At 36.3% G+C, this 23,106-nt stretch overlaps 2 protein-coding genes across 3 annotated transcripts in view; both read right to left on the bottom strand.

The window, feature by feature from the left end:
• Window positions 1–46: 46 nt before the first annotated feature.
• Window positions 47–23,106, bottom strand: part of LOC136806988 (uncharacterized) — a 52,516-nt gene continuing 29,456 nt past the window's right edge. For both annotated transcript variants that reach the window (XM_067063564.1, XM_067063565.1), the window contains exons 2-5: window positions 1,833–1,930; window positions 1,298–1,649; window positions 900–1,077; window positions 47–466 (exon numbers count right to left, since the gene is read on the bottom strand). In XM_067063564.1, the coding sequence (XP_066919665.1) occupies window positions 227–466; window positions 900–1,077; window positions 1,298–1,649; window positions 1,833–1,908 (846 nt within the window). In that variant the 5' untranslated portion in view covers window positions 1,909–1,930 and the 3' untranslated portion in view covers window positions 47–226. The remainder of the gene's footprint in view (window positions 467–899; window positions 1,078–1,297; window positions 1,650–1,832; window positions 1,931–23,106) is intronic.
• On the bottom strand, window positions 14,682–23,090 carry LOC136807013 (PE-PGRS family protein PE_PGRS26-like). The gene is made up of 4 exons (XM_067063589.1): window positions 22,995–23,090; window positions 16,059–16,251; window positions 15,429–15,866; window positions 14,682–14,761 (listed from the first exon to the last, which is right to left on the bottom strand). Exons 1-4 carry the CDS (start codon window positions 23,088–23,090, stop codon window positions 14,682–14,684), a joined length of 807 nt encoding a protein of 268 aa, XP_066919690.1.

Below are 23,106 nucleotides of genomic sequence, written 5' to 3'. Positions count from 1 at the left end.
ACAAACAAAGAATCAAGTGTCAACAAAACAAATTTCTCAAACAATGTAAGCCGATATGTGACCTCATCCTTTCTTGGGTCATGTATATGTTAAATTTATCAAAGTATAAAAAATATGTAAATCTAGAATCATGTACATAAGATTTTTTTTTGGGGTTTCATGTTGTTAAGTTTCGATTATATAACAATCCAATGAAACTTAAGACAACAAGGAATCAATTGATCTACTAATCTGTCAATCCTTCTATGGAAATGAATTTTGGTCCGTCGCGCTTGACTTTATAAAGACGATCTACACAGCCACACGGTAAACCTGCATACACATGAGGAAATGTCTCATTTTTAATGTTTTCACCAGCATCTTTGTCACCAACTGGCATCGCCGCCTCGTCTTTGGTAACGATCCCGTATTTACGGGACAATACCGAACGTCGGAATTCCAGACAAATCCATTCACCATCAACATCCTAAAAATCAAATCAAATAAAGAATTGCCTGATTTTTCTTTAGAGAGAGTACTTCTTTGTTAGAATAAAGCACTGTCACAATTTCCACTCAAAACAATCGACAAAGATGAGGAATTGTCTCAAATATGTTGTATGTCAAATATTTGTGCTAAGGTGTTAAAGTAAAAAAGATATGGACTGGGGAGTTTGAGAAAAACAAAAATAACCTTTATTGCACGCCAAAAGGTTAAGATCATGACAAGGATAGTTTTATTATCGATATTTTGGCATTGTCATTTACAATAAGAATTTCTTGGCGCAAAGAATAAAAACAAATCATGTAGATAGATGGACCACAAAAAGGATCAAATAAGCACAAGGAAAAACTCCCCCTTCAAGAAATTTCAAGCCCTGGAATGGAACAGAAGCAATAACCACAAAGATAAAACTCTACTTGATAAAAACAGTTTGCTACTTCCATCAATCGACCAGGGATAGCAGTTGCATGTGTAAAGTAGCCATCTTTTTCGAATGTTTCGGGAAAATATGCACAATTGTTTCTTTCAGCTTGTTCCCAAGCAGCTTTAGTTGTCATGTGGTACAGTACTTCTGGTTTATTTGGATCTATAGGTCTGGGAATAAAAACAAATATACCTCATCGCTTTCTAACTCTAGGTTTAGAACGCCATGAAATAGATGTATCATATAAAGACTGTTTATTTCAAAACAAATGCCTAAAGAGACACTGATAAAGTCAAGAATAAGCTATGAGGAAATTTCCTTTAGTTTATAATCATCATCAAGGTTTACTATACCAAAGGAAGAAATTAAGAGATAGTGAAATTAAGTTACTCTAATTTCTCTTTTTGATCTGCATGAAGTTTCTTCAATTTCTCAGCGAACTTCACATTCTCAGCATCAGTATCATCCTCCCTGGTGCACAAATCAGGACTGAACGCTGGTAAACAAACTGGAATATATTCTGTATCCTCCAAAAAGGATGGTCGAAATCTTGTGTTCTTCTTGATGAGAATAGTATCACCAGCATTGCCAGTGATTTCATCTCCATCACATTCGAACAACATCTTGCCTTTCAGAATACAAATCCATTCATCATATTGGATATGGAGAAAGGGTTCTTTTCGACCTTTCTTCGCGTGAACGTGAGCCACGGAGACAAGATCACTCTTCGTGCTCACTCTACCTGAAAAGAAAAGAGACATTTTGACTTCTTTAAAAGAGAAAACATCCACGAGAATTTATTCCCCTGAATTAGGTAATTGATAACGTGAATCATATTGTATGCTTAGCATAACTCGGATGTCTCTATAAAATAAACAGAGTTTATACCAATGTGCAAAACATAAAGGAACAAAACATTACATACCAGCCAGTTCATCGATGGTAAGGTCTGGCATGCCAGCAACACGATTCGCCTTTCCTATTATTGATACCTTCGACATTTCTGCAGATTAATAATAGTACCTTGAATAAGAAGAGAATGCAATTAGCTAAAATCGGACCTTGATGGACACAATCTTTCAAAGTTTTTTAAAATTAATTCCCTAATAATATATATCAACTAACCTATGTTTAGCTGTAAATAGAAGAAACCAATAAAAAGTGTTTACAAGAGTAAAAAAAGGTAAGATTTTTTGTGAAGAGTTGGCTGTTTCATACTGTCACAACCAAATAAAACATCCTTTTCCTCTACTGTGGGGTTGTTCTGACTTGTGACTGCTCACTGTTGACTTATCTTTCATTTTTTTAGTTTACTTGCATGTTTCTAAGAAAGATATTTTTACCGATTTGTCACATCATCTGGTAAAAGTTTTGGTTCAGGGTTACCAGTCGGGTGTTTAAGATAAAAACTGCAATTATTGCTCTTTTCGGAAATTATTGCCGAAAACGGCAATTTTTTCAACGATGAAATGCTGAATCAGCAAAATGTGTTGTCCTTTTAAGGGCAAAGATGTCAGAGGTGTTTGAAAATAGTAAAATTGCATCGAGAAAAAGGGTTTTCGGATTTTTAAAAGTGATTTTTTCAATTTTTCGTTGCTCAATAACATGAAAAGTTCTAAAATAATATGTTAAAAGATCCTGCATCGATGCCGAAACACAGCCAGAAAGAGATAACAAAACCCCCGTTGTAAATTTGTTTACATATGACTCGATTTTGCTATCTGCATTTCCAACAAAAACCAGTTGAAAACAAAACTAAACGAGGCACAGTGGGCCTAGTTATCGCGAGGGTGTCAAATACTACGTGTTCAATGATAAAATCAACTTTTATTTCCAAAAACGGCAATAATTGCCGAAAACGGCAATTTTCATTAATTTACTTTTTTATTTTTCTGCTGATTCAGCATTTCATCGTTGAAAAAATTGCCGTTTTCGGCAATAATTTCCGAAAAGAGCAATAATTGCAGTTTATATCTTAAACACCCGACTGGTTACTCGATAAACTTGCATTTTGCAAGAAACTTTGGAACATATGCAAAGCCCAATAGCTTTAGGTGTTCACAAATATTTTGAAAATTTAGATGAAAAAGGTAACTATTTATCCATTGGTGCTAGAAACTTTATTTTGGTATGGAGGTACTTTAAAGCCTCCTGGTTTCCACTAAATAATTATTTTTTCCACAGAGTACTTGCATCGAAAGTTAGTCTCTTTAAGGTGGCCCATTAAAGGGGAAAATTCTAGTTGTCATCAACGATCCTGTTGTTTTTTTTTCCACAGAAATTCTAAGTCTCGAATTGCGCGGATATTAAATTTACAGACCAGAATAAACTCGTGACGTATTAACATGATGTAATGTTATGAAATGCGCGGGAAATAATATAAAGTTTCTACTTCAACACATGTTCCGTTTCCTTCTATGGAGAGAGCACCGAGAGAGTAAAAATCTGAAATAAAAACTCTGTGAAGAAAAAAAATATGAGAAAAAAAGGTGCAAAAGGTTCGAGAAAAATTAGCGGGAGGGAGAAATTTTTATCCTTGGTTAATGCTTTAACCACATCTAGTAGCTCCAGTAGCTCCGACTGTGACAACAACTCAACTGAGTCTGACGAAGAAGAATCTACTCCGTCCAGGTCTGCTGCTGGTAATGGTAAGCTTATTTTTTGTAATTTTAAAATATATTTTGCTGTTTTATATTGGTGGGAAAATATTATCATATTGATTTCCATGGATTTAGACCACATTCCTTTATTTTCTAGATCTCAGGTTCCGATAATATGCAAAATGAACAGATTTTCAAGGATTGCTCCACAACTCAGTTTATAGAAAAAACCACAAGCGGTTATTTAACCTAAGATGTATGTTAGCCTGTATCAAACAAGCGAAACGATTTAAATACTTTTTTAAATTAGCATCAGCCATATGAGAGTCTCTAACCATAAGGAACCGAGCTTTGCATTATCTTTTTAGTCAGCGAGTTTGGTACGGGCTACTTTTGAGTGTCCACTTTCTTTTGGGTGGCTTGACTTTTTTATTGAAAGGGAGGGTAGATGAGGGAAATTCAGCATTATCCAGTGATAAAATTTTTTAGAGCTTTTTTTTCAAAAATGGATGACGAGGATTTTATAAAAATGGTGATTGAAGTAGATGAAAATATTAATATATTTCTGACGGCCAGTGACTATCGTACATGATGACACTTTTACAATATCTTTAAATTTGACCAGACTGTACACCTAATGACAATGACTTCTACGTGACATTAAAAGTATGACAGTAACATTGACAGAGCCGGTGAGTTGACTATTTGTTATTTGGATCTTAATTTACACTTTAATCTCAATTTCAAGTTTCCTTTATTTTTTCTTTTCAAATTAAGTGACTGAAATAAAATATTATCGTAACAAGATTAAAAAAATTTTAAAGCCAAAAATTTTCAACATTTTAAAGCCAAAATTTAAAAAAAGTATATATCGTTGAATTCTTTTAGGATTTAACTTCAATCTTTCCTTTACAGACATTGATGAACAAGACCTGATCGTTTTTTCATCGTCATCTCCAGCATCATCCCCTGTACCTCCAGTATTGTTGGCTCAATCAGGAGGATCACCAACATCATCCGATTCGATATCTTTGGCATCAGATACAACAGAGGGTTCTCAAACATTAGATCCAGAGGAGCCGTCTTTGATTGCTGAAAATGGGGATGTCATCGATCCTGAAGAAGAGAATGAAAACATTCCTCAAAATATGCAAGGTATTAGAATGAATATAGGTTTTATCTACGATTCTACGTTTAGTATTTCTTCCACTGTATTTCTGATGAATTTGAATCAAATTGCGGTAAATAAATCTTAAATGATTTTTATCATTATTCCATTTAAGGAAGAGTAAGAGTTTTCAGAGATGACAAGGAAGCTGAGAGGGCAATTGAAAACCTCGAGATCGAAACAAACACAAAGTTTGTGTCCCGTGCAGAAGAGCTATCTTATAGAAAGGAAAGTAAGATAGTTTGTAACTCGATGCTACGACTTCTTATTCAAGCGGTTATGCATGCATTTTGTAAATTTGAACCCTTTATATATTTGACTTTTTATAGATTTTGATCTGGAGGGACACAAATTTTATTTGAAGATGTCAAAAATAAAAATCACCCGCAAGAAATCCCATTTACTGGCGTTCCATTCATCATCCTGGCGAGGAAAAGACTTGCTTGCACTCATGGTCCTGATAGAGGAATTTATTCTAAAAAGAAATACAAAGAAAATAAACTTGAGCAGGTAAAAACATTCACAGGATTATTTCATGATTAATTCTGAAAAATTAATGAGTTCTTGCGTATTACATAATTTGTTTTATTAGAATTTTTGCTTGGCCTGAAATTGTTCTTATATTTTTATCAATCCAAACATTCAAGCTCTTGTTCTGAGGGTCTAAATCTATTATAAATGAAAAAGCGTGTATTAATGTTAATTTTCTTATGTTTTCAGATGAAGAATGACCATTACACTGGAGCCAGCAGATTCCTTGCACAAAACACGAAGAAAATGAACTGTCCTGCTGAAATAGTGTTACGCGATATTGTGAAGTTTCCATCTTTTAAGGCAAGTTTAGATTCCTTTTTTGCAGTAGTGAAAAAAACATCAACTCTATGCTATAGTCTGTAATTTTGTCCGTCTTACCTAATCTCGGCAATTAGATGTTTCCATGTTTCTTTTTTCAAACAGGCAAAGAAGAACACTGAAGGTTGTAAACGCACAATCAGGGAAAAAATCAAGAAGGAATGGGCAGAGGCGCGCAACGAGATGGAAACAGAAAGGTTGATTTATGGGTCGTTTCCTGATGTATCTGAGCATTCAGGTCATACCGTTGACGAGGTATGTACATTGTCAAAATTGTTAAATTTTTATCATACTCGTTTATTTTTAATCATCGAGGTCGAATTTCAACTAGACAAACTTATATATTTGGTTTCTTCTTTATTTCTTTATTCAATTCAGTTCGGAGGATTATCCCAACAAGTGGACAGACAGATCATCAGTCATATCAAAGAACTTGTGCGGGATGGAACACACGACACAAATGAAATGGTCAGAAACATCGACAGATTCGTCAAGAATGTCTTATTTAAAGGGAAAACTCCACCACCAAAAACCAACAGACGGTATTATCCAAAACCAAAAGACGTTGCAAATCACATTTTGAATGAAGAGAACCGACTAAAATTTTCGAAAATTGATCAGGAAAATCTCGACCAGCTCATCCACAAGTGGAAAGAGGAGTATCCTGAAGATCATTTTCACTATAGGCCTTTCATAAAAGGATCAAAACCTGGCGTTAAAGAACAATTGTGGTTTAATGAAAATGGTGTGAGGATTGTAAGTTTATGAATAATTTCATCTATTTGAGAGGGAGGAGGGCAAGCACTAAGTTTCCACAGAAACAATGAATGACCTTACCTTTCATCTTTCAATATTTTTCAATAACAAGGGCTATATCCTTTCAGGATAACGATTCGGATTTGGAAGACAATAAAACAGAGAATGGAAGCCAGCTTTTGATCGTGCACCAGACAAAAAGCCAACAAAGACTACTAAGAAGGTATGGGAACAAAATGTCGCTGCTAGACGCAACCCATAAAACCACAAAGTATGCAGTGCCTTTGTTCTTTGTGGTGGTGAAGACTAATGTAGACTATCAGGTGGTAGCGTCATTTGCGACACAAGATGAGAGATATGAAACCATCTTAGAGGCCCTCTCAATAATCAAACGATGGACACCAGAGTGGGATCCGAAAACCTTTATGATCGATAATTGTGAGGCTGAGATCAAATCTATAGAGACCATGTTTCCAGGTATTTCATAGATAGATATTCAAACAGTATTTAATTCGCGGTTTTCTAACATCGCAACTTTCTTTATTCTGGTTCCATCTGGTTCAACGATTCGATTTTTGCTTATTCCTAAATACAATGAAGATGTCATTCATCTCTGAATCTAATCTCTTTCATAGATTGTTGGATCCTAATCTGCGATTTTCACAGAGAGCAAGCCTGGACAAGATGGTTGAGGAAAGGAGATAATGGTATGAAGCTACTTCAAGACGAAGTGTTGGCGATGTTACGGAAGATAGCAAATGCTTCCACAGTGAAATCTTTTGAAGACTCTGTGAAGGAATTGAAGAATAGCAATATTTGGAAAGAACATCAACACTTTAGAAATTGGATTGGTGTGACTTGGCTTCCGTTACACGAGGTAAAAATCACTTTCCTCACCACTAAATATTCCTTTTAAAAGCTGCTTATGATTCCTTAATTATTAAAGGTTATAAATCATTGGTTCTGTTTCTGTATTTTTCTTAATAGAAGTGGGTAGCTGCCTTTCGACTCAATTTGATTGAAGTAGCTGTAAACACAAACAATGGTACTGAAACTCAAAACAAAACATTCAAACATAAGTACCTCAAGGCATACAGAGACAAGTCACTGAGTGGGATGATGACTGTGCTGGTTGAACAATTTCTACCACAAAAGTATAGAGGGTAAATAATATCTACTTTTTCAAAATAATACTTTCTTGTAAATGATGGGTATTTTGTTTATAGAACACTAAAAATGTAGTGTCAGTTAAAAAAAAATTAAAAAAGTCAAATCTTCTCGTTTAGATATCTCAATAAGAACAAAGAATGCAGCAGTACATACAAAGTCTACAACAGCGCCTTACCAAAATGGCTTCATGAACGACCAAAACAATTTATCAAACACTGTGTCAAGAAGATCCAGGCAGCATCAGATCTTCATCATGAAGACATTTCAAAGGAAGGCAAAATATTCCACGTAAAAAGTGAGAATGGCAGTACGAAATACGAGGTCCACTTTGGAGATGATGGGAATCTTCCCTCGTGCACGTGTATGAGCTGGAGACGGTCCTCATTACCTTGCAAGCATATGATGTCAGTCCTCAAGAATGTTGAAGAAATTTCTTGGGAATCTTTCATTGATGTCTACAGGAACTCTGTTTTCTTCAATCTAGATTTTGAAGCAATTGGACTGAAAGCTGAGGTATGTTGCAAAATATTAATGTTTAATCGTTACTAAGGTTGATACTTGATGATCAGGTTGTCAAAATAAAAAATCTTAAAAAAATGTTTTTTAGTTATTTCAATTCATTCACATTAAAGGTACCCACAAAAGATGAAAGTGAACCTGAGAGTGCAATACCTGATGATTTTGAGAATGAAATTCCAATGATAGCCGACAGCAACAATAATACAAAGGAGGTAAAATCACAGTCCAAAAGCATATTGACAGAGCAGGAAAAAATGCGAGACATCATAAAAGAAATAAACACTTTGTCATACTGGTTAAAAATAAAGACGTTCTTGAAGTCAACACCAGTGTTCTAGAACAGGTCTACCGTGAGATGAAGGTTGCAGCATCACAAGATCATGGATTACTCCTGGAAAAAGAAAAAGAGAAAAAAGTGATTGGACAACCAAAAAAGAAAACTAGGTATAGAAATTTACAATCTGTCCCTGATGCCAAAGACTTTGCTTTTATAATATGCTAACTTTGAGTTGGGGATCTATTGGATTTCATTGGTCAATTTGGTTAATTGACTTTTTGTAAAAATAGTATTTTAAATCATTTAGATATGATACACTGCCCAAAAGGAAAAGGAAACAACCAAATCGTGTTGGTATTGCCGCAGAAAATATGGCCGCAGCAAAAGTACTAAGGATTGAGGAGAATCGTAGTTTACAATCTAAATCTGAAGTCAATGTAGAGGAAGAAATCGTGATAGATGACGATGAAGATATTTATGATATTGGTATGACAGAAAGGTGTGATTTTATTTCCAAAAATACAATGGTATGGGGTGTGATATTTATTTCTTTTACATACTTTAATTTATTATTGCTTCTCCATGAATATTCTTTCAAATTATTTATTGTTTCAGAGACGAAATCGAATTCCAAGGTGACAAGTTGAAGGCAACAGATGATATTTATGTCACTGGTATGAAAGAAAGGTGTGATTTTTTTCAAAAATATTCTTTAAAATTATACAGTTTGTGATACCTTATTTTTATATACTTCTTTTTTTATTATTGATATTCCATAAACCTTTTGTTGAATTGTTTATTGTTTTAGAGACGAAATGAAATTCCAAGGAGACAATTTGAAGACAACAGTTGAACTTTCAGACAAATCAAAATCAGATAGGCAACAAGCAACATCGTGCAACCCTCCCAAGATGAAGAAAATGACAAACAAAAAAATCCCATCAAATATAACAGATGAAATCAAAGTCGCAGACATTAATAAAAAGCTTTTAAGGTATATATGTAAAATGATTCAAAATAGGCATAGATATCAAGACCCCTGGTGATTCTAGTTATTTTACAGGTTTTTTTTTTCTGGGGGCTTGCTAAAAAATGATATTATGGAGTCACAAAATTTTGAGCTTTAAACAAAATTAATTTTAGTATTGGGCCACATGAATTGACGTTTTTATCCATCATGACGTTGGAAGAAACGTGGAATACTAAACAAACGAGATCCTTATCAAAACACCTGAAAGAAGGATGGCTCCAGGGTGAAGTCATTGCAGCCTATCTATTCATGCTGTGTCAAGGACGGACAGATGTGACATACTGTGAGGCTGCTATAGCATTGGCTCTATCAAAGGATAGAACTGTCTCGGTAAACTATTAGAAGAATTTTTTCCTCAAACGCAAAAAAAACGGAAGTGTCCTTATTTAAATTATTTCCAATTGATTCTAAGATCACTATTGTTTGTGTGCACCAATAGAATTTGCCCATGTGAAATGTTGATTTATTTGTCTCTATAAATTTGTAATATCTCAAATGTTCTTCATTACAGAAACTTTGGAATGGAACAACACTTTCAGAAGTCAAACTTGTATTTTGTCCATGCAATCCAGAGGACAATCATTGGATACTCCTTGTCCTATGCATTGACAAGGAGGAAATGTGGATTCTAGACCCGTTAACGTCTGAAATTGATATAAAACATAATAGCAACCACAGATTCTGTGAAAAAGTTGGGATGATGCTATTTTCACAAAAATTTCGTAAAAGAAATGTTGTTGTGAAAAAAAAAGCACATTCCTTACAGAAAGATTTGAAAAACTGTGGTGTTTTTGCAAGTTTTTATGCAAGACAACTATGCACAGGTGAAAATAAAGCACTACAGTGCTGCAAATAATTTTTAAGCTAATATGTGTGTATTTTCACGTGAAATTTTGATGGTTTCATTATTAGTACTTTCTGATTGAGTAATCACCGGCCAACTTGAAATTCCTTATTTGCAGCACTGCACTAAACCCCCAATCTTCTCCTCCTCTCTGATCGCGGTAATCAAAGTCAATCAGTGATTCCGACCTTCCTCAGCGTCTATTGTTCCTATCTCTTATTCCCTCTAAAGAAGGGTGTCGAAATTAGAAGAGGGATATTGACATTAGACCAACTATACTTGGACATGAACTAACGTTGGTCTATTGGGCTAGTTTAGACAAAATTTTCCAAAGTCGCTTCTTCAAAATAAGCTTCTTTATGTACTTTGCTTTTATTTTTAGGAAGGTCCATTGAAGAACATTTTAACACCATAACCATGCGCAAGGAAATATATCGTATGTTGGTTGGGTTTTGCTTACTCAACAAAAAAAAGAACTTCCAAAAGTTTTATGACACTTGCCCTGTAAGTTTCTCAGTTCTTTCAGGTATAACTATAGCGAAAAAACAACTTTATGCTATGCTCTCTGTTATTGGCTTTTATAACGCCAACCCTTATTGGCATTATTTTTAGGCTCAAGGCATAATGAATGTTAAAAATCAGTTTCTTTTTTTTTTCAGGTTTGCATCTCTCGTAAGACAGAGTCGGATCAGTCAACAGACTGGATTAATTGTGATCGTTGTCCGCAATGGTACCACTGTCAATGTATTGGGCTTAGCTTTAAAGAGGCAAACAACAAACCAATCTATCATTGTCCTGGCCAGCTACTTACAAAATAAGGGAAAAATATAATAGGAAAAAATTCTAATATCAATATAGCTAATATTGTGATGGATATTGTGAAACATGTTTGATAATGATAATTTTGGACTTTATATTCATATATTTTATTCAAGTTAAACAAACCACATTAATCATTATGTAAATATTTGAGAAGCAGAAACATATATCATTCACTCACATTATATTTTCATTTTGGTCCTTTTGGAGTTTCTGGAGCAATAAACTTTTCTAGACTACTATATATAGAGTTCCAGACAGAGATCACTTCCACTTGTTGTTCAGTCAGGAGTAATACCTTAAACAAGGCGTATACCTTGTTTAGGATGTACCTTAAACAAGGTACATGTATATACCTTGTTTAAGGTAGGGGTACCTTGTTCAAGGTATTTTTCAAGATTTCCTCAAAAAACATCGATTCTAAATGTGTTAAGGAAAAAGGGCATGTTGAATTTTAGCACAAAGGAAAGATGAGTCCTTGATTGACCAAGTAGTGAAAAAATCATCAAAATCTACAGACGGAATCTTTTTTCATCTTTGTTTTATCTTTGGAACTAGGTTTGGAACCATAAATTCAGGGGAAGAAGACAGGAAGCAAAGAAGAATAGTTAATAATACCTTAAACAAGGTGTATACCTTGTTTAGGATGTACCTTAAACAAGGTACATGCATATACCTTGTTTAAGGTAGGGGTACCTTGTTCAAGGTATTTTTTAAGATTTCTTGAAAAAACGTCGGGTACCATTTTAAATTGTTTTGTATTTTTTGTGTAAAGCTCTTTCTACACCCTTTAAAAAAGCAGATTTCGTTTCATGTAGACTAGACTTTAAGGTTGTTTTAAAATTGAAGATTGTGATCAATTCCGGCTGTGGAATTTTCTAAAAATCACCATGGGAATTCAGTTTCTCGTGCTCTTTCCAATGGTAGAGACGAAAGAGTGCCCTTTTTCCTAGTTTGGAAAATATTCCCACTACTTCCTAAATAGGAAGTATCAAACAATAGAAATTTGGAATTCTTACTTGAACAAGGTATACGCCTTGTTTAAGGTATTACTCCTGACTGTTGTTGGTTTTTGTTTTGAATGAGATTTCGAAAACGAAAGTGAAATTTTTATCAACACTCCTACATACAGAGTATTTTTGAAACGGGGCGGGGGAGAGAGCCGTCAGACGAGTCTGTAAATTCTCATAAAATTAGTAGAACTTCTCGAAAAAAAAACAACAGGATCGCTGATGACAACTAGAATTTTCCCATTAAAGGTTTTGTTTTTAAATAAGAGTGATAGTGTTTGCTTACTCATCAATTTTAATTTACAAGCTTTTTGATATTGAATTGATACGGATGTGGAGCAAGATTGGTCGGAAAGAGGAAAAAAATATAATTTTTTGCTTATATCAGTATAATGTAACAATTATACTGATATGGGTTTGAACAAAAGCTGGCTCACCTAGTTGGCCCGGGCCATTTGGCCTACTATATGGCCCACCTTTTGGCTCGCTGATTTTGCTGAATAAACAGTTTTTAAAAAAGCGATCGTCGATATAAGGGGAAAATTACGAAATTTGGTGCTGTACACCTTCAGCCAAGTCTAAAAAATACTGATGGGTCCCTATTGAGCTCTGGGCCAAGTCAAGCTAGCGAAGAAATGACATCCCTGAGAAGTTAAAATAGCGCACGGCTTGAAGTTGGCCTAGTGGTATAAGGCGTAATTGAAGACGCAGCGCCCGATTAGGTTTTGCCTTAAACCGGTCTGGACTTTTTTAACAATTAAAAGTCTATTCACGATAAGTGTGCACTCTTTTACCTATAACTTTTGAAGGAATTCTTCAATCTTTATAAATTTGGTATCATTGGAAAGATATTAGTGAGTGGATCAATTTGAAATAAAAAAATCTTTAAACAAATTCTAAAAATGAAGATGAAAATGAAGAAGAAAAAAATGAAGATCTTGTAGAAAGGTGCTATAACTATCATTTTCACTGAAGTGAATCCTTGGTTATCGAATATTATCACTATGAAAAAATTTCTCGAAAATAATCATTCAGTCAAAAGATATCAAGCAAAGTTATAAGCTGATCGACGTCTAAAAACGCTGTTTTCTGCTGTTTTCTGCTGTTTTTTGGGGTCACTCACTTATTAACTTTGTATCATAACTTTATATTGAATAAATATTTTAGTGAAATTTCTTCACAGTGATGATCTCCTAAGATCAAAAAATCTCTCCAGTGAAAATGAAAGTTATAGCACTTCTCTACAAGATCTTCATTTTTTTCTTCTTCATTTTCACCTTCGTTTTTAGAATTTTTTCAAAGACTTTTTTATTTCAAATTGTTCCACTTAAAAATATCTCTCCAACGATACCAAATTTATAAAGATTGAAGAATTCCTTCAAAAGTTATAAGTAAAAGAAAAAAGAGTGCACACTTATCGTGAACAGACTTTAGTACAGCGCAAGACCTTCCCGTAAGGACGATTGCCGGGCCGCACGGGTCTATAAATTTCGTAATTTTCCCCTTATATCGACGATCGACTCTCACTCGCTTTTTTTAAATATTGCTTATTCAGCAAAATCAGCGAGCCAAAAGGTGGGCCATACAGTAGGCCAAATGGCCCGGGCCAACTAGGCGAGCCAGCTTTTGTTCAAACCCTACTGATATGAAATATGTGTCAGATATGAAACGGGAACACTTATGTAAAAACAAAACCTTTAAAGTGAAAAAAAAAAACAGCAAAAAAACGAATTTTTCGACCCAAACGAGCTACCTTCTAGAGGCATTCATCTTCATTTTCAAAAGATTTTGAAGTTATTTTTCTCAAAAATTAATTCACACTTAATTATCTTTTCAAAGGTTTATAATATGTTATATTAAAAATATGTGATATTGAAACATTGATTGAAGAGTTGGCAAACGAAACAAGTTTTGATCTTAAAATGAATGACAATTCGTATTGAAAATATAATACAACAAAGTCAATCGATTGTTATCAAAAACTACGCCTGATTCAAACCAACCCAATCGAACGCAAACCGAATTTTATTAATCTTCGTGACACACAATGATGAATCGAGCCTTAAGTTATTTTCGAATTAACACCTAATGGATACGAGATTTTTAAGTCTGAATATACCACTGGTGCTAGGATGGCTACGTTATTACTGCCGTGTCAAAACTCCCAAGTGTGCTCAACCTCAGCCTATCGTCATTTTTCTAATTCAACGTGTCCTATAATCAACGTGGATAAATTATTTTAACAAGTCCTGATTAAAGCTTTTGTTAAAGAAGTGATATCGTTTGCTTACTCATCAATTTTAATTCACAAGCTTTTTCGCGTTGGATTGATACGGATGTGGAGCAAAATTGGTCAGAAAGAGGAAAAGAAAAACATTTTTTGCTTATATCAGTATAATATAATTAGGCAGACACTGTCCTGATATGAAATATGTCTAATATGCCCAGGGGTACTAGGGCGTTGTTACTAAAAGAGGTAACGAGTGGTAACGAGTGGTAACGAGTGGTAACGATGTGGTAACGAGTGGTAACGAGGTGGTAACGAGTGGTAACGATGTGGTAACGAGGTAACGAGTGGTAACCAGTTGAAAACGGTGGCCCTAAGTCTCCAAATTTGAATTTCTCGATTCTGGTGTTTTTGCAACAGATGCTGATGGCTCTTGAGGTTCTGCAGCAGGACCTGGCAGATCTGGTGAATGTGCAGTAGGAATTGGAGATTTAGGCGAATGTTATGATGTAGTTGATGGATCTGGTGAATGTGATGGTAAAGCTGGTTGTTTGGGTGAATGAAATGGTGGAATTGATGGTTCTGGTGAATGTGAATCAAAGATTGATGGTTCTGGAGGTTCTGCATCAGGAGTTGGTGATTCTGGTGAATGTGCATCAGGAGTTGGTGGTTCTGGTGAATGTTATGGTGGAGTTGATGATTCTGGTGAATAAAATGCTGGTGTTGATGGATCTGATGAATCCAATGGTGGAGTTGGTGATTTTGGTGAATGTGCATCAGGAGTTAGTGGTTCTGGTGAATGTACAGCAGAAGTTGGTGGTTCTGGTGAATATGCAGCAGGAGTTGATATACTGATAAATTGTTATTGAGATGTTATTCATGGATGTAATAACAACACGTTCATTAACTAGCGAAAAATTTCAGATTCACCATAACTGTATTTTCATTACATCCATGAATGACATCTCAATAACAATTTATCAAAATATTAACTCCTGCTGCAAATTCAGCAGAACTATCAACTCCTACAGCCATTCATCACAACCTTCAATGCCACCATCAAATTCACCAGAACCAACAATGCTAATATCAAATTCACCAGAACCATCAAATCCTGCAGCACATTAACCAGAACCATCAACTCCTGATGCACATTCACCAGAACCACCAACTCCTGCTGCACATTCACCAGAATCACCAACTCCTGCTGCACATTCACCAAAACCATCAACTCCACCATTGCATTCACCAAAACAACCAACTCCACCATTGTATTCACCAGAATCACCACCTCCTGCTGCACATTCACCAGAACCCCCAACTCCTGATGTACATTCACCAGAACCACCAACTCCTGCTGTACATTCACAAGAACCACCAACTCCTGCTGTACATTCACCAGAACCACCAACTCCTGCTGTACATTCACCAGAAGCATCGACTCCTGACGCGCATTCACCAAAATCACCAACTCCACCATTGGATTCATCAGAACCACCAACTCCTGCTGCACATTCACCAGAACCACCAACTCCACCATTGCATTCACCAGAATTACCAACTCCCGCTGCACATTCGCCAGAATCAACAACTCCTGCTGCACATTCACCAGAATCAACAACTCCTGCTGCCCATTCACCAAAACCACCAACTCCTGCTGCACATTCACCAGAACCACCAACTCCTGCTGTACATTCACCAGAAGCATCAACTCCTACTGATCATTCACCAGAACCACCAACTCCTGCTGCACATTCACCAGAAGCATCAACCCCTGCTGCACATTCACCAGAACCACCAACTCCTGCTGTACATTCACCAGAACCACTAACTCCTGCTGTACATTCACCAGAACCACCAACTCCTGCTGTATATTCACCAGAAGCATCAGCTCCTGATGCACATTCACCAGAAGCATCAGCTCCTGATGCACATTCACGAAAATCAACAAGTCCACCATTGGATTCATCAGATCCATCAACACCAGCATTATATTCACCAGAATCACCAACTCCTGATGCACATTCCCCAGAATCGCCAACTCCTGATGCCGAACCTCCAGAACCATCAATCTTTGATTCACATTCACCAGAACCATCAATTCCACCATTTCATTCACCCAAACAACCAACTTTACCATCACATTCACCAGATCCATCAACTCCACCATAACATTCGCCTATATCTCCAATTCCTACTGCACATTCACCAGATCTGCCAGGTCCTGCTGCAGAACCTCAAGAGCCATCAGCATCTGTTGCAAAAACACCAAAATCGAGAAATTCAAATTTGGAGACTTAGGGCCACCGTTTTCTACTGGTTACCACTCGTTACCTCGTTACCACATCGTTACCACATCGTTACCACTCGTTACCACGTCGTTACCACTCGTTACCACTCGTTACCACTCGTTACCTCTTTTAGTAACAACGGTACTAGGGTTGCGAGCTGACGGGAGTGCCACCTGACTTTCGACCCTTGGACCCTTACCGGGACTAAAAAGGAGAAAACAAAGGAAAATTTTGTGACTTTTACGACCCTTATTCGGACAAATTTGACCAATTTAGACCAAATTTCGATCTTTCCGGGGGTAAAAAGTTGAAATTTTCCTATTTCTCTGACCCTTAGTGGGACTGAAATTAGATTTTCTGATTTTTCCAACCCTTAGCAGGACTCCAGAAATCCAGAAAAGATACCTTAAAGGGCGGCACATACCGTACCCTCCATTAGCATAAGTACCCCCCCCTCGGGCTGAGATGAAACTTATGTAAAAATAAAACCTTTAATTTGGCCATTCCATTTTATATCCATACAAGGGATGAGTTGACGAAATCTTCCAGGGGATACCCCAATGAAGAATTTCCAGAGGGTTTAAGGAAAGTTTTCTATTTTTCCACGGGGTAAAAACTTCCAGGGGGTAAAGGACTCCTTTTAGTTTTCCACCTCACTTTAAAAGTATGAATTATTTGCAAATTTTGGCATTTTCCAAGGATTGCTACTCATACACTTTCAAGAATTATTTCTCTGCTTGTTTCTGGGTTTTCTGTTTCAAAGGGTTTACGTGTGAACACTCGGAAGAACAAAGTAATGCATTGCAAACATGGTCTGAGGGAAAGGCAAAAGACAAGTAAATGGCCTTGTGGTGTCTGCTACAAAGGAGTAGGGAGCAACTCTATTTTATGCCGCCAATGTAAAAACTACATTCATAAACGATGCTCGGGCATAAAAGGGCGTTTAAGGGAAGATTTTAACTATGTTTGTCCTGCTTGTCTAAATCCTGTTGTTGTACCTCCCTCCCCTGTGTTTTCTATAGACGGTTCAGATCTTGAGGTAGTACCCACATTCTGTTAACTAGGTGATATGATTGGGGACAATGGAGGCTGTTTTGATGCAATTACCTCAAGGGTGAAGTCTGCGTGGAATAAATTTAGACAGTTGTTGCCAATTTTGACTAATAAGAGCATCCCATTGCAATGTCGTGGTCGTGTCTTTACTTCGGCCGTAAGGGGTGTTTTGCTTCATGGAAGCCCGACCTGGGCAGTCACGGTTGATGACTGTAGTAGGCTTGTTCGAAATGACAACGCGATGGTTCGTTGGATCTGTTCAACTCGTCTGGCTGATAGGATTTCAATGACCCAGCTTAGAGAAAGACTTGGTATTCCATGTATTGAAGACTTAGTTTCCCAAGGTAGACTTCGTTGGTTCGGTCATGTGCAGCGTATGCACGACGACTGTTGGCAAAAAAAGATGCTCACTCATGTAGTGCAAGGGAAATATGTTGGCAGACCAAAAAAGAGGTGGTCGGACAATATCAATGCGGACATGAAGTCCCTAAATGTCAACATCGACCTGACAAACGATCGCATTGCATGGCGTACGGCCATCAAGAGAGGAAGGCGTCCAACCCCAGCTGCTGGGAACAATGGACGATAAACCGTGCAGTAAGTAAGTAAGTAAGTTTCTGAGTCTTCTAATTTAATACAGCCAAAGTCCAATTCACCCTTAATTATAGTATGAACCATAAAACTGTGCTTAAAGGGATTCATGCATAAAAAATGAAACTTAATCCATGAATAGCTATAATGAAAAGCATTCGAGAAATTCAAGTCAAAGTTGTCAACAGTGATTCTATCCTAAGATATTGACATCCAAAATTCCAAATTCAAGACATCTGCACTCTGTGGAAACCATATTGAAATGATAATTTCAAAGTTTGATTTCAAACTTTCTGGTTTCCTTAATCCATATTAGGTAAAAATTAGAGGACTGGATCAAAAATTATTAAGTGACTTTTTATGGTATAAAAATCCTTAGAACGTAACTCCAAATTTCATAAAGCTTTGAGTATTAGTTCTTGAGATATTCAACTTTTTAAAGTTATGACGTCATAAATAATGACATCATAATCACGTTTTCTTAAAAAAACTCAAATTCTGCTGAGAAAGAATTTAAGTTACACCGAATACGGTATTCTACATCCAAATACGCTTCCAAAAATGTATAGTTTGTTATAGTTTAGGGACTGGAACTGGGGCGGAAAAATTAATGCAATTCTGGGACATGCACTAAGTTACCCGAGAAAGAATTAGCCTGAAGGCCCGGATCCACAAAGGTATGCGATTGCAAGATAACTTCTACACTTGCATATTAAGGCGTTCGCAATGTGCTTAAGGAATACAGCCGTGACTCTCTGCTTTTAGGTGCTTAATATTTGCTTTTTAAGTATGGATTACACCAGGAAATTTTCTGTGTGTGGAGTGGATGTTGTGTTTATAGAAGAATCATAGCAGTCAGTTAAAAAAGAATCGCAGAGATAAGTTATAGGAGCTCCTAGAATCTAGGACAGAGAAAGAGGTTGAGATTAACATACTCACTGAAACTATAAGGAAAGAATTGAAAAAGTTAAATCCGAATAAATCCCTTGGTCCAGATGAGCTTCACCCAAGGATGCTCAAGAAGCTTGCTGAATACATCGCAGAAACGATTTTCCTGATAATGACAAAATCTTTCAACGAAAGTTGTCTTCCGAAGGACTGGAAGCTTGCAAACGTATCACCTGTCTATAAAAAAGGAAACAAAAACATAGCAGAAAATTATCGTCCAATTAGTTTAACATCTATAGTCTGCCGAATAATAGAAAAGATTCTGAAAACCCACATTATGACATATCTTGATCAAGAGGAATTACTATCTAACAAACAACATGGCTTCATCAACCGCCGGTCAACTGTAACACAATTACTAAATTACCTAGATGCTCGCACCGAAGATATTGGAAACGGTAGAGTCGTAGACACAATATATTTTGACTTTACAAAAGCATTTGACTCAGTTCCTCATCAACGGCTCCTAATCAAACTAGAAGCATATGGGATAAAAATCAAGTTGCATGAATGGATCAAAGACTTCCTGAAGGATCGATCCCAGATTGTCAAAGTAAACTGAGTTGAATCAGTGCAAAAAGCAGTGCTCAGTGGAGTACCTCAAGGTAGTGTCCTAGGGCCTACCCTTTTCGTTCTTTATATCAATGATCTACCAGATTCCGTTAAGTCAAAACTGTTCCTTTTTGCTGACGGCACCAAACTCGTCAATAAAGTGGAATCAGTTGAGGATGCGCTAGTAATACAAAACGATATCAACCAACTACTAAAGTGGTCTGAAACATGGCTATTAACTTTTCATCCGAACAAATGTCATGTGCTAACCCTAGGAAAGCCAAATATTATCAAACATGTACATGAATACACACTAGGGGATAAAATCCTTGAACATGAATCATTTGAAAAAGATCTTGGTGTTGTTATCATTGATAAGAATCTCTCCTTCGACGAACACATATCAAATCAGGTGAAAAAAGCTAATTCAATGGCTGGTCTTATGAGACGGACCTTTACATACCTCACTCCTGAATTGTTTTGAAAACTGTACATAACATTTGTCAGACCACACGAGTCGCAGGAGGCATTGAGGCCTATTTTTGCAACTATAGACGCTTTCAATTATAGCGCCCCGTCAGCACCTTGAACTGACTAATCATAAACATAAAACCAGACTCGTAAATAACGGAAGTATGGAGGTGATACACTTCGACGTTGCTGCCCATCCAATTATGTTTTACGGTCCTCATTTCTGGAATGCTTACAGTGTCCAAATAAAATATCTGAATCCTAACCATTTCTTATTATTTAGTAGTAAATCATATGTATATATTCTCCATTTTCGCGCCAAACCCACGCCATTTTTTTTGCTAAACATATATAGCTATTTTTAAATGTACATAGCGTTCCTTCATCTATCACAGTACTTTAACTGCCTGATGGTATTGTAAACCTCTTAAAGGTTGTTTCATCAGGTTGATTTTGTAATTTTTTTCTAGTTAAAGTTTAGAGAAAAGAAATCTCATTCATTCACATGGCATGGGTTGACCCGGGCGAAGGTTCATTCACTTGCCAAGTGAACCGCTGCAAATGGGATTTAAACCTCAGTCGCCTGTGCAGCAACCAAGGTCGATGACCACTATACCACAGCGCCACACGGCATTAAGCAGTGGAATAGTTTGCCTTCTAAGGTAGTCAACTCATCCTCAGTTCAAGAATTTAAAGAGACCCTTAGTGTAGCCTGGAAAGATAAAAGTTTGAATATGATTGAAAGTGTCACTATTGTTGCATACCTGTCTATAATATAACAATGTAATAATTAACCCAAAATGTATGAGCGATTTATAGAGGCCCATGTGTCCACACGGTGGCCTGCGAATTTGTAAAACTATATTATTATTATATTATAATATGAAAAGGAGGTAAGACAATTTGATTTTTCTGACTCAAAGTGAAACTCTTTTTCTCAAATATTTAGAGTTGGTCGGAAGAAATAAACCAAACTATCAATTGGGCCTGACCTGTTCGATGTTTGTATTGAATTGAATTGAATTGAATATATTTTCGCTGCAACACAGCAGGATAACCCCTTACAAAAAAAAAATAGATTTCTCTAATACAATGGGGAACCTAGAAGAAACTGAAAAATTATTACAGAACTAAAGAACAAATGAATAAACGATTATCATAATATTAATAGTGACACAAAATAATGAATATAAGAAATATTTTTCTTTTATTTTATGAAAATTTCTTTGAGTAGTTTTATCTAAAAGTTCTTCCTGTTACACGACCCACCCCCTCCCACCCTGGGAAAACACACTAAGCTCATACACACACAATTACGCACACACACACACACACACACACACACACATACACACACACAAAGATTATTCGTTTTCAGCTTTGTATTTGTCTAAATAGAATTTTGTAGCTAAAGATTTTAGTTCATCAGTATCAAGGTTGTGAAAATCAGTGTCAGGATGATTTATTAGTAACTCATTCCATTGTTTTGACGAAAGACGAGAGAAAGAGTTAAGTCCAAAATTTGTGGTTTTGACCGTTGAAAGTTTTAGTAGTTTAATAGCTTTGCCCCTGGTGCCAGTTTTGTGATCAATTTCATCAAAATTAAGTGTTGATAGGACATCAGATGGAAGATTACCCTGGAGGTATTTTTGAATAAATAAGATATTCATTACTTTCACCTGATCAAAGATTTTGAGTAATTTAAGTTCAGCAAACAGGGGAGTGGCAGAAGTTCTTGGTTCACTAAAGGTCATGAGTCTTAGTGCAGTGTTTTGAAGAGTAAGAATTCTATGTGTGACAGTATTGTCACACAGTCCCCAGAGTTGACTAGCATAGCGAACATGAGAAGCAAAAATTGCATGATAAATGTTTAGAAGGATGTGAATTGGAACATAGTGACGAAGTTTGGATATTGCCCCATTTGCCCTTCTCAATGTAGCAGCAACGAAAGAAGTATGAACCTTCCAGTTTAGATGATTGTCAAGGTGAACACCCAAATACTTCACACTCTTACTTGGTGATAGAATTTTCCCGCAAAGCTTAATTCTTGGAATACAGTCCATCTGTCTCCAAGGGGAACGAAAAATAACAAACTCAGTTTTGCTAGCATTCAAAGAAATTTTGTTGGCATTAAGCCAGCTGACTAAAACTCTGAGATCAGCATTAACCCTCCCACAAAGACTCCATACAGTTTTTGAAAAATTTAGTAAATGAGTATCATCAGCAAAATGATATGTTTCAGAGGTTCTTATACAGCGGTGAAGATCGTTTATATACAACAAGAACAGCAGAGGACCCAAGACTGAACCCTGAGGAACTCCATGATTAATAGATTTTAAAAGGGAATTTGAGCCTGAAAGAGAAACATACTGGGAGCGGTTAGTGAGGTAAGATCGGAACCAGTCATTAACAATGCCTCTGACTCCGTAGTGATCAAGTTTTTCAAGTAAGATTTCGTGATCAACTGTGTCGAAAGCCTTTTGTAGATCGACAAATACACCACAGGCAAACCCACCATTGTCAAGATAGTTTCGGATACGTTCGACAATATTAATGAGTGTATGCTCAGTAGAGTGAGCCTTACGAAAACCAAATTGTCGAGAGTAGATTTGATTATGGTTTTCAAGAAAATCAGAAAGACGTGAGTACATCACTTTCTCAAAAATTTTTTCAATGTTAGATAAGAGTGAAATTGGCCTATAATTAGAGACTTCAAGGGGAGAACCTTTGTGTTTGAAGACAGGCACAACTTTGGATATTTTGAGAGTAGAGGGAAAAATACCACTGAGAAAGGAGTAGTTTATCAGCGCCGATATTGGCACAGAAATATCAAGTCTTAAAAGTTTAAGGATTTTTATAGGAATACTATGAGGACCACTTGCTTTATTTAATGAGAAAGAGCCAATCACCTTCGCAATTTCTTGATTAGTGGTTGGTGCTAAGAGGATGGAATGCAGATTTGGATCTTTCATGAAACTGCTGAAGTGATTGTAAGAAGGCGGCATTTTTTCACGAATAGAA

Source organism: Clytia hemisphaerica, unplaced genomic scaffold, assembly GCF_902728285.1.
Source record: "Clytia hemisphaerica strain Z4C2 unplaced genomic scaffold, Clytia hemisphaerica genome assembly, whole genome shotgun sequence".
Lineage (NCBI taxonomy): Eukaryota > Metazoa > Cnidaria > Hydrozoa > Leptothecata > Clytiidae > Clytia > Clytia hemisphaerica.
Note: the sequence above shows the minus strand (reverse complement) of the source record. Positions and strands in the feature narration are given on the sequence as shown.

Coding starts and splice junctions, on each gene's coding strand:
- LOC136807013 (XM_067063589.1), bottom strand. CDS start 23,090: ATGCCGCCTTCTTACAATCACTTCAGCAGTTTCATGAAAGATCCAAAT. Junction 16,252..22,994: donor CTAATCAAGAAATTGCGAAG/GTGATTGGCTCT, acceptor TGTGAATCAAAG/ATTGATGGTTCTGGAGGTTC. Junction 14,762..15,428: donor TGGTGGAGTTGGTTGTTTTG/GTGAATGCAATG, acceptor CACATTCACCAG/AACCATCAATTCCACCATTT.